Here is a 12152-nt window from a genome sequence, read left to right as displayed (position 1 = left end):
GGGGGGGGGGGGGAGGAAGGGGGGGGGGGTGGGGGGGGGGACATCAAGCTGTCCACTCCGCCTCTCACGAGACCCCCAGCTGTCACAACAGACACTTACCAGCCCTCACACTAAACACCCACCAGGGAGAGGGGGGCAGCATCCTTCCTCTTTCAAAGAGAAGGATGGAAAAGAGGAAGGACGGAGGGGAAAAGAGAGGGTAATCTCTTCTTCCTGTTGCTATAATGTCTGAGGAATGCTGAGACCTGCCCTCGCCACTGTCCTCCGCCGCCGCTTCTGAAGCCGGGCTGCAAACCTGCTAATTATAGCCACTAGAGGATGAAGGTGTGACCTAAATAGTTATTTTAAGTCTGGAGCAGACTTGTGAGAACCACAGCGCAGCGAGCAGAGGGAGTCCCAGCAGGACGGAGGAAGTTCCAGCCTCGACCGTCACACAACAAAACACACAGCTGCAGTGCAGGCGAGCCGAGGTCAGACCGCAAGACTGTTCAAATACTGTAAGACGACAGCGGTTCAGACTGAACTACAGCGTTTTCTTTCTAATAGGGCTATCCAGCTAAGGTGACTGGGGCAAAGAGAGGGCATCAGACGAGGATCATTAGAGGCCGCTGTACTGGCAAACTATCAGCATCATTATAATATTTTTGGTTAGTGGTTTTGGTCAAAATAAGTGAATCCTTTTCACAATAACTTATGGTCTTCAGACAATGTGTTTGATATTTTTAAAAATCTGTTCCAACCAAATTACTGTAATACAAATTGCAATGATGAGGTTTTAAGCATTGATGACTGCGCAGGATGGTGATGGCTGGATGTACTCCAGGTTTTGTGATGCTATTGCTTTAATGTACTATGCTGTAATTTACTTCATAAATTATAACATATGTTGGATTTATTTACCTGACTAGTGTTATGTTTTTTATTGTGTTTTGTGTATCCTGCCTTCAAGTCTGTGTCTGCTTTATCTTTCACCTGCCTGCAAGATGTAGTTCCCCCTTCAAGGAAAGTAAAGCTTACCTTGAAAGTTAATTAGCAAAAATAGTAGAAGGATCAGAGTCGACTTTAAAAAACATCTTGAGTAAAAGCTTTACACTAGAGTTAAGCTACAAGTATTTAAACCGGTGTGCAGCTGCATTTTTTTCCCCAAGGTGAAAAACTTTTTTGTGTGTGATACAAATATAAAAATACGGGATGTTGGTATTGCATATAAAACAAATAATCATATCCCTGGAAAACACTTTCTTCAGTTAAATCCAGTCACAACTATGGTCAAGGGATAGAACCTACAGTTTACTCCAGAAATCAATTTTTTAAAATGACACTACTTCATGAAAACAGGTTTCCATTTCTTTTGTGTATGAAATTTTGTTTCTAAATAAAACCGCATGAGAACTTCTACATCCATGAATGCAGCAGTGATCCCAGGAGGTACTTCCCACTTCAACACTCCTACCTGCCTCTGTTTGTTGAATACATGCTGCTTATACCCTTCCTCGACCAAACGCACCCCCCCCCCCCCACTGCGTTTTTTCCACACCTGAGAGCCTATTGACAGAGTTTCTCTGTAACACGCGTATCACTTAACCCCGTGTCAAAACACAGGTGTAACGTAAGCCCGAGGAGCAGGCGAAGGTCCTGAGCTCATAAAGGAATGTGTGAGAAGGGAAAAGCACCCTACATGGTAGAGAGGCCCCTCGGTGAGAGCGTACAGCAGAGTACAGAGTTACCGCAGGGAGCCGAGCTGGAAAACAGTCAGACATTGACAGAGGGGAAGGCACACCTTCACCTCGGGGATCCACAAAACAACAAGACAGAACTGCAGCTCAGTGGTTATGAAAGACAGACAGTGATGAGAGTATGAATGGTAGGATAACAGAAAGAGAACAGTTGGTGCTCTTACCATGGCGCCCCGTATATCCGGAACCCCTTTATGGTGACGTCCGAGTCCTGCAGGTACACACAGTTTGTGAGGAGCGTCTGGACATTGTCAAAGTCCTCTGGTTTGAGTTTGGAGACTGAGGGGAATCGGTAGTAATCCTGCTTGACCAGCTCAGCCATAAAGTCTTTATCAAAGGTCAGCTCATGGTTCCCGGCGATCACCACCTTAAACTCGTACGGGAGGCCACCTAGAAGAGAAAAGAGCAACCAGGGAGAGGATGGTGAACTAAACATCCACATATGAATCCATATTAAGTCCCAGTCCAATTCACTTTCACTTACTCACAGGATTTGTTAGAAAATAAATCTGACATTTTCTAATACCTCTGACCTGAAATAAACCATTTGCTGTACATATGAATTTATAGCATATGAGGAACAATCACTCCACCAATATGTTGCTGATAATGACATTTTTCTGCACAAGCTGACTGAGGCGATGCAGACGTAGAACTGAACTGAACTGGCATTGTGGTTACATGGCATGAGTCTCAGCATAACAATTTCTGAGGTACACATTTACAAATATTGACAACCCTCCTAAATTTAGTTTAATTTAATTCTGGGTTAGTGTGCTGCTGAAACCATTCAGACGGCACTAAAACTATACAATCATCACGAAGTGTTTACAATTTGTATCAACTGGATGGCGCCTGCTGTATCAAAGTTGCATAAAGCAACATTTCTGTTGCTGCAATCTATAAAGAAAGTTTCTCGAATGACAACGGGTCACAACACTAATGAGTTTCAGTTCCAGCTCCCTGTTAGGGCTGCACACTGTATCCCGTTTTTATTATTATAGTCTTATGAAATTAATATGAAAATATAGCAAATATAAGCATCAAGTCCATATATACTGAGAAAAGTGTTAAGATTAAATGTATTGCTTGATTAAAGTATTTCTGGATGTATATTTGTACGTGTTTCACCGCATGTTGTCACCAAATCAGTAAAGGATATTATTGAGTGCACAATCAATCTGCAGAATGTTTGCCTCCAAGGTTGTTAAATTTAATTAAATGAAAACTTATTTTGATTTAATCACACTGCAAATAGTCATTTACACAGAACAAATTCTTCACACACACTCCATATTTTGCCCATATCATGCAGCTCTGCTCTCCTTTAAAGGCTGAACAGTATTTTATGAAATCACAAAGGGATTGTACGTGGTCTGTCTTTTTCTACAGAAATGTTGTGATAATATTTTGTACATGGAGCATATACTCCCTCTGTAGCTCCCTGTATACCTAACCCTGAGCACAGATCAGGACTGAAAAGAAAACACAGATAAGTGGAGGGGGAAAATACCCTCAATTCAGACAGTCAGAGACGTTACAACCACAGCTGAAGTCTCTGCTTGACCCCAGCAGACCACAGTCCATCTCTGCAGACGCCGGGCAGCTGGGAAAAGCATGAACCTGAACTAAATAGAGAAGAACATCTATTACAATTCTCATCCCCTCATCTTTCAACTTCTGCAGTGCCCTTTTCGCTCTCCTCTGCCGGGGTGATTTGTCCCGGTTCCCCTTCGCCATCAAGAAACTGACTTGCTACTTTATTTCAGCCGATTGAGCACTCAATGAAAGGGTCTGGCCTTCATCACCCTCCCATTCTCTCTCTCTATATATTTTTCCACTTTTTCCTCTCTTGGATTCTGTTTTTATAGGCTTCCTGCTGATTTTGTTTAAGCCTTCCTTCATTACTTTCTGTCTTAAGTTCTTCATAGACTAATTCACAGGTTAATTTAGGTGTAAACAGAACATAACAGGAAGAATGCAGCACCCCCAACCCAGCTGATAAAATTTATAATAGGGCTGCAACTAATGATTATTTTCATTATCGGTTCATCTGCTCGATTAACATTTTAATCGATTGGTCTATAAAATGTTATAAAACAATGAACAACATATCCTAAAGTGCTGTGGTCAATACAATTGTTTTGTCCCAAAGATTTGTTTGTAGAACATTTCGTTTGGCTGGCCTAATGTCATTTAGTGCTGTCAAGAGGTGACTTACACTATTGTATGGACCCAATACTGTTGACATCTTTTGCAACAAGTCATGCGTGTATGTTTCATGCAGTTTCACAGACTGTAAACATTGATGTTTGATTGTTTACAGTCAACAATCACCACTTCCAATAGATTAAGGTAACCTGTGTGAATGTGGAACAAATCCATTTAGTTGTAAAGTTAAAAGTTTAGAGGTTCAGATTACACATATCCTTTGCCAGTGCACTTTGGCAGCTACATTTAGCAGATTTTTACAGGCTCTCCTAGACAAAAACTGCGCACACACACACAAAATCCTTTACATACACTGCAGGATTATTGCACTGATTTACACGCGAGATGCAAACATCTACCTACAATATGGATTTTTGACTGACAGGAAAGTATTCAGCTCACCAACATACACCCGTTTCTCCTGAAGTGCTTTTGTCCATTTGTTCCTCTGCTCCGTATTGCTCTGGCCAGCAGATAGCAGAAGGTTATGATGCACGCCAAGAGGGCAAATTGAGTAAAATGTTGAATAAAGAATCCGATAAAAGTGTATTTGTTTAATATATATGCTTTAGACTCATGACAGTAAGTGAAAGAAAAAAACATAACTGCACTGCTCAATTTTGCAGTGAAGTTCACATTTGGAAATAAAATGAATCAAAACTGAATAGAATCTAAATTCAGTTGAGATACGCCTGCTCAATGCAGAAAAATAAAAATCCACCGCATCCGTCTAAAGTGTGTGTGTGTGTGTGTGTGTGTGTGTGTGTGTGTGTGTGTGTGTGTGTGTGTGTGTGTGTGTGTGTGTGTGTGTGTGTGTGTGTGTGTGTGAGAGAGAGACTGTGTGTTCTCCAATACTGAAAATGAAAGAATCATGGTTCCCCGGTCTATAGGTTTCATTCCCGCTACTCTAAATTAGCTCTTGTCGCATCTCAGGATCATAAATTCCAGCCTAACCTAATATGAAAGCGCCATCTCTCTCAGTCCCCCAGCACTCTAACTGGATCACACATCCATTTACACACACACACACACACACACACACACACACACACACACACCGCAAAGCGAAGCGAAGCATCCTCTTCACCACAACTAGGCAGGGAAAAGGTGGGAAAAACATAATTACCATCAAACAACTCCGACTCCATTACTCTACTGGGAATTTCTACTGCTTTTTATTGCCACAGTGATACATCTTACAGAGGGGCTGGTGGAGTCATACACTCAGATTTATTTTTTATTCTTCGCCCACAAACGGTGTATAAAAGACGGTAAGAAAATCAAAACAAAACTCTGAAGAAAAAGAACTATGTGTTTGTATCATTTGTACAAGATTTAAGACAAAACATCTGCACATTCAAAACATGTTTTTCACAGTCTAATACTAAAAATACACTCTTTCCAACCAGGGTAAACAGAAGTTCAATAAAAAATAGAGGTAAATTTCTAAGAAAATGAAACTACCTCTCTCATCTCCTAAAAGTACTCCTGGAGGAAATATGTTGGAATCAAATCAACACGCCTTCCAATTAGTGCAGAAGTTGCCTTAGTGCCTTTTTAGTCCTCCGGCCACTCAAAGCGCTATATGTCACATTCAACCATTCATAATCTAATGACAGTGGCTACCACGCAAGGTGCCAACTGCTCATCAGAAGGAGACTTATATTCTCACACACTCGAGCAAAACAAGCTTTTACTTATCAATCAATAAGGTCAACTGTTCCTTCAAATGTTAAATTTTGGTACTGTATGTAAGGGGAAGGATTAGGGCTGTACGATACTGGGAAAAAAACTGACACTGCAACATTTTTCTTTTCTGCGATATATATTGTGATATTACAAAATAAAGGAATTTTCACAAGACGACTTCCATTTCTCTATTTGAAAAGAATTAACCATCCTAGAATTGTTGGGATGATTTGGTAGGGGAAAATGCATAGAAAATAAAAATAAATAAGCTGATAAATGTCTTTTTAGTCTGAACACTTTTTTTTTTTTGAGTGCCAACCATCCTTTCTTGAGCTTTAACACAGTAAACATAGCTATACACCAGCCTCCTGAGTGATTTACAAAAGCTGCTTTTCTTTTAGCAACCAAATCCGCTGTTTCAGTGGTTTTCTCCTGTTCCTCACTCATTTTCAAGTTGTTGTCGACAACTAACGGGGGGTGGGACGTGCTTTTTTGTTACATCAAACAGACTTCTCTTGTAGATTAGTCATGGAAAATGAGAACTATGCAAGTTTTCCTTTCGTTTAAAGCAGCACAAAAGCTGACGTGTTTGAGTTAATTTGACTTGCTTGAATTTGCACGTCCTGCGATGTGACTGTTGCGCATGGGCACACTGTGATAATGAGTCTTAGGAAGGATGTTGTTTACGGTTTGTGATTAGTTGACTGGATTGTGAGATTTGCAGAAGGTTTATTTAAAATGATTTACTCTTTTATACTGAAAATAAATAAATAACATAAATGCTATTACGGTCTCAAATCATCTTCATTGATGTAAAACAGGAAGTGAACAAAACCTCAATGGTTAGTTCTTACTGTCATAGCCATTATCAGCTCCTCTGTCTACACACATTTCACATCTGAGCATAGACACGCACACACAAAAACAAGCTTCAGAGGCCTCTGGGAGCAGCTTAAAGCAGCAGATCAGAGCTGGTGCTCTACCATCAGACAGGCTGGGTCGGGGAAAGCTCGTTCCTCTGCATCGATCTCCAGTGATTTCCTTCCACAGGCCAAACAGCTGCCTCCTCCGGAGTCTGAGAGGAGCAGACGAAGGAGACCGACAGGGAGGCGAGGCAGCAGAGGAGCACAAACAAACCGCTCAGATTAAAGAAGCTTAAAACCTACAACAACCTCATCCAGCCCCAAGTTCACAATTAATTTGGGGTTTCTTGATTATATCATTTCAGTTTTATTAATTTTAACTACAATTGCATTTCAACTACTTTCTACCTGCTGCAAAAAAAAATGTATACTGTTTAAATTCCCTCCCTGCATGAAATTACTTTTTTTTTTTTTTTTTTTACTTTTAGGTGAATTGGGTACCCATTTTAGAAACACTGTACATTTACTTCCATGCATGCTTAATGGGTGATGCAAACAGAAGCTCAAGATGTCCAAATTCTAAATGTAAATTACATTGTGTTTCTTTAAAAAAAAAAAAAATACAAAAAAAATCCCTGGTTGTTGTGAATCTGGAGAGGTTCTCGCTACTCAACTATACGTCACAGTTTCATATAAGTCACAGTGGATTTATAACAGCCAATCTCTGTACCCAAAAACATTTACATGAACATCCAGAGACCGCTAACAGGAAACAAAGCATTTTTCAAAGAATACTTGAAGTCGGAGCAGAGGGTAACCACGTGAATGACAACTTCTGATGACAGAAAATATGTAGCTTCACAACTTTCAAAATGACATGATCAGAATCAATGACTGTAAAAAAACTGCATGTCTGAGCAGTCAGTCCGTGTATTGTGAGCCTCATTTGATCCAGAAAATCACAATCAAAATTATTGAACCAATACGCGTTCAAAATGCCATTTTTCCATGTGACTTTCATCACGCTGACATCGCTCGTCCTCCTCCATGTCTAACTCAGACTCTTCCTCTCTCAGTCGCTTTCTCTCTGCCTTTGTCAACAAGGACAAATAAACAGCCTTGGAGGGAATATCGAACCTTTCGCATGCACTTTGGTTTTCTTTATTAGAACCCATTTTGTATATAAAGCTCACACCAGCACTGTAAAAGCCACCATATAAATAAACGACAATTTATTCAAGGCCGAGAGCTGTCTGTCCTCCGAACCACAGAAGCAAAAGATACCGACCGAACAATGAGATCAAAATGTTTTCACTGACTTAAAAGCTTCTAAACTTTACCATCTGACACATATACTGACTGTATCAATTGAAGATCGTACATATGTAAAGTAAACTGCAGTCAGAACCTATAGAAATAACATCTCTGTCAGGATTTGGCCAATATGGGTATTTGAAGACAAGATGACCAGCTTTAGTGAAGTTAATAATTATCTTTAAATTTGACCAATGTCTTAAATCCACTTAATCTCAATATTCTGACTGATGTTGTGACATTTCTGGTGAAATTACAGCTTTAATCTCCATCAACATATTATTATAACTATACCACTATTCCCATAATAATATAAAAAAATTTTTGTGAAATTACAGCCGTTTTCTCATAATAGTATGCTTTTTTTTTTAGTCAACTGCAACAATTAGTCGATTAGTTGTCAATTACTATAATTCACCAACTACTTAAAATTCTCTAGCTTCTTAAATGTGAATATTTTCTGGTTTCTTTACTCCTCAGTAAACTGTGAAACACAGACATTTTTCACAACAAATCTATTAATAAAAGCTAATGTAAAGCTCCACTAACTCTCAACAGCACATTAACAGACAGACTGTTCCAAACTACATCGAGCTACTTTCCACTTTTCCGCTCTGCATTGATTCCCCATTATGGCCAATATCTCTGTTTTCACTCTGGCTTAACAAAGTACAAACACCCCCCGACACACACACACACACACACACACACTTAATGTAGCTGCCGGTTTTTATTGATGGAGGAGTTTGATAGAAAAGCTGCCCAGTGCGTCCTCCTGGTGCTGCCAGGTGCTGTATTGGTGGTGACACAGCAGAAAACAGAGGTGAAAGAAATGGGACATGCCAGCATGTGTGTGTGTGTTCACCCTTTGTATATGTATGTGTGCCTGTATCACAAGAATTAGGGCACAGCACCTGGCAGTACTTTAAAGAGTCAGCCTGGCAAAGTGGGTGCACTATTGTAGCTGCCCAAAAACAAATCACAATTCATCAAACTGAAAGCTAATATTTTAGAGGTTGACCATGTGTTTAAAACTATGTAAAGAGCATGTTGAGATTTTGACTTTTGAGACCATAGTTAAAAAGATCAAAACTCACTTTTAGCCTTCTTAAATCTTTGTTTAAATTTTTCTAAATTGTGAGTTGGAGTTTTTATGTTTTTCTATCTTTTGCATTACAGACTTTTTCAAAACGCCCTCCATAGTGGATACATGTGAACAAGAAGGTTGGGGTTGTAGCAACTAACCGCATAAGGAGGAAGAAGAGATTCAACCATTTCAGTGTAGACTGTAAAACTATCCCAGAAACACTGATGTGAAAGGAAACCTGGTTGTCATATAAAGTAAACGCCATTTTCAAATGTGTCTGCATTAGTGTGAACACAGCTTATAGTTATACAGAGCAAAGACATGAAAGAGCAGGAGGCGGCGAGTTTGACAGGACTGTGCATGAAGAATCAGATGATGTTTTTTTTAGCTAAATTCTTAAAAATACTGACGACAGTCGGTGCTGCTGGAGTGATTTGAGAAGTTTTTAAAGGATGTCTGGATTTGCTGTGAAAACTGGATCTATGGTGGAATCCACTGTAACTGCTGTGACTCCAGACTGACTGCAGCTGCTGTTGTCTTTGGAGAGGCAAGACTTTGACAGCCACCTTTCAACTCTACTCTAAACATCGCTGCCAATCTTAGATCTTCAATTCCATCTATGCTGTTTCAACATTAAACTGTGTATTGTCTCCTCCATTTCATCCACTCCAGGTGTGCCCAGATAAAACAGAAAGTGAATTTTCCCCTCGGCTGCTGGATTTGTTTTGCAGTCTATGTTTATTCGCCTCCAACACCCAGTGAGACACATTAGGTGTAACTAGCTAGCATCATGCACACCAGTTTTGTGTGCATGATGCTAGCTGTGTGTTTGCGTGACAGCTCGTCTTCTGACTGATTTCAGAACCCACCAGAAACTCCAGTTCTTCCGGTAATTTCCTCCAGTGTCTCTAAAATGCCTTTTGTTTTGCATTCAGTTATTTAGAATGACTTTTAGATTCTTTGCTCCAACCATTAAATTTCAGGATGTTGTTTTGTCTCACATGCTGAGGGCTGATGAACTGGCAAATACAAACAATTGAAGCATAGACAAAAAAATAAATAAAATAAAATCTACAGGCCGGTGTGGTGGGTGGCACTTATTGATTTATGCACTCGGTGAGATGTGTGTGTGAAACATGACTGCATTAGTGGGACAAAAATGAGACCCTTCCTAGTCTCTCGCCTGAAGGGTCTAGAGCCTAGAGGCCCCCCCCCCAAACACTCATTCACTCAAAGCCCAGTGCTCCCACCCACAAGCTGGGGCCAGAGGGAGAGGTCAAAGGGTAACTGAGCCAGGGTGTTAGGTCGCAAGGGTTAAACTGGACACTTTAGCACAGCAGTTGTGGGGTCAACAGGGGATAGGGAGGGGAGTCATTGTGTGGTCCAGTTACTGGTTATTTATGCAACATGTCTCGTGCCCTCGCCTGTCCCCCTGCTCACGAGAGCCTGTGCATGACAGTTTTGTGTCACCGTGTAAACAATGCATGTGTCCAGCAGAGTGCGGATGAACGTGTGGCTGAAGGAGCTTAGTACCTAGCCAGTCGTTGAACTTCTTAACCTCGGAGGGCAGGCCCAGCTCGGTGAAGTCACCCATGTGCAGCAGCACGTCGCCGTAGGGCATCTGGATGCCGTCTGTACGCGAGTGTGTGTCTGACACACATACGAACCTGGTGTGTCCTGCTGGCTTGGGAGTGTCGTAAGGAATAGGGTCCACCCTGAAATGACAAGAGACACAGAGGGAGAGCTGTTGAGAATGGGGCTGAGAATTATGCCCTAAACTCTAGGTCATAACAAACACATTTACCTCAATAATGAGACCGATACCAAAAGTATTCTGCAATTCATCAGTGGCGGCTTCTAGCGTATTTATTGAAAACTGTAATATGGGGCATCCAGGTACCCTTGTGGTTAAGATGCACATCATGTGATCGCAACATTGCTGCACGGCATGGCCCCTCTTCCACCCCATGTTGCCCGTCCCTCTTTGCCGTCGTTATCAATTAAAGTTTAGAAAACAAACTGGAAAAAACTATAGAAATAACTGTAATATCAGTAAATTATGCATCGCTGGGTTCGAGTTTTACTCAGTTTCACTGAACTCAATTCAGTTTGTTGTCCAGCCCAAGTTCAGACTGTGTGTGTGTTGATTGTGTAAGGACACCCCCCCCCTTTCATTTCCGTGGCTTGTTTTCCTCCCTCAAAAGACGAAGTGCTGCCGTTCATTCTTTGGAGGAATTGCGGGGTTTACCCTCACTTTCAGAAGTTGTCGACACAATTTGTGAATATTGTAGTTTGCATACATTTTACTGTCTGTTAAAAATGTCTTTGGCAACTTAGCTGTGACTCTCTCATTATCCAGATGGCTGCCCACGCTGCACAGCTTCATGCTATCAATCTTAAAGATCTAAGAAACCAATTTCTTAACTGTTAAATGACACTGCCAACAGTCAAGTAGGTTTGATTCCATCATCACCGACAAAAAGACCAAATTCAACTGATCTTGCAAGCAATTGAATTTTCCACTTATTCATGAGACGTCTGCCCTTGGTTTTATTTAGTTATTTTATAATGTGTAACATTATTCTCTTTAAAAAGAGCTGCAATTCAAAGAGGGCCCTTTTCCCTCTTTGTGACATTTTAAAAAGGTGTACTCAATCCCCAAGCATATTTTTAGGAATATATGCTAATTTCATACCAGACAGCCAAAGGGGCACAGCTGAAAACTGGAACCTTAAAAGATCATTTGTTGTGCAAAATAAATTACATGGTACAAAGAATAATGCGTGCAGCAGAGAAAAATGCATCTCAAAGAAAAGAGGAGACATTACAACAGTGAAAATGTGTAGTGTGTGCTGAAAAACAACCAGCGCTCTGGTTGATTTTGTGCACACAAGGAGGGCAATGGCTGTTTTGTGGCATCAGATTGGCTAAAGAGCCGGTGAATTAAAGCATGCCATGTCCTTTCTATCCATTATCTAAAGAAAAACACTTAGACCCAAGTCTGGCCGGAAAAAGCCTTTTCTTTAGCCTTTTTGTTCGATGTCAGCACGTCTGTTAAAAAGGAAGAAAAACCTGTACTTTTTTCTGACTGAAAGCAAAGAAAGAAAAAAATCATCTTGTCTGTAATTGAAGTCTGCAATGTGCAATCTTCCAGCACTCTGCCACGAGACCATTATTTCATTAGAAGGGATGTCACTGTCGACAACATCAGACACATAATCAACGCTGCAATCTCCAACCTGACAAGCGCGC

The 12152-nt window shown here is 40.8% G+C and overlaps 1 protein-coding gene across 1 annotated transcript in view; it reads right to left on the bottom strand.

Annotated features, from left to right (window-relative positions):
• The window catches only part of mpped2a (metallophosphoesterase domain containing 2a), a 67817-nt gene that overhangs the window by 33163 nt on the left and 22502 nt on the right, over nt 1–12152 (bottom strand). Inside the window, exons 3-4 of the mRNA XM_046032643.1 lie at nt 10434–10615; nt 1901–2126 (exon numbers count right to left, since the gene is read on the bottom strand). Coding sequence (XP_045888599.1) covers nt 1901–2126; nt 10434–10615 — 408 coding nt within the window. The remainder of the gene's footprint in view (nt 1–1900; nt 2127–10433; nt 10616–12152) is intronic.

Source organism: Micropterus dolomieu, linkage group LG20 (assembly GCF_021292245.1).
Source record: "Micropterus dolomieu isolate WLL.071019.BEF.003 ecotype Adirondacks linkage group LG20, ASM2129224v1, whole genome shotgun sequence".
Classification (NCBI taxonomy): Eukaryota; Metazoa; Chordata; class Actinopteri; order Centrarchiformes; family Centrarchidae; genus Micropterus; species Micropterus dolomieu.
Note: the sequence above shows the minus strand (reverse complement) of the source record. Positions and strands in the feature narration are given on the sequence as shown.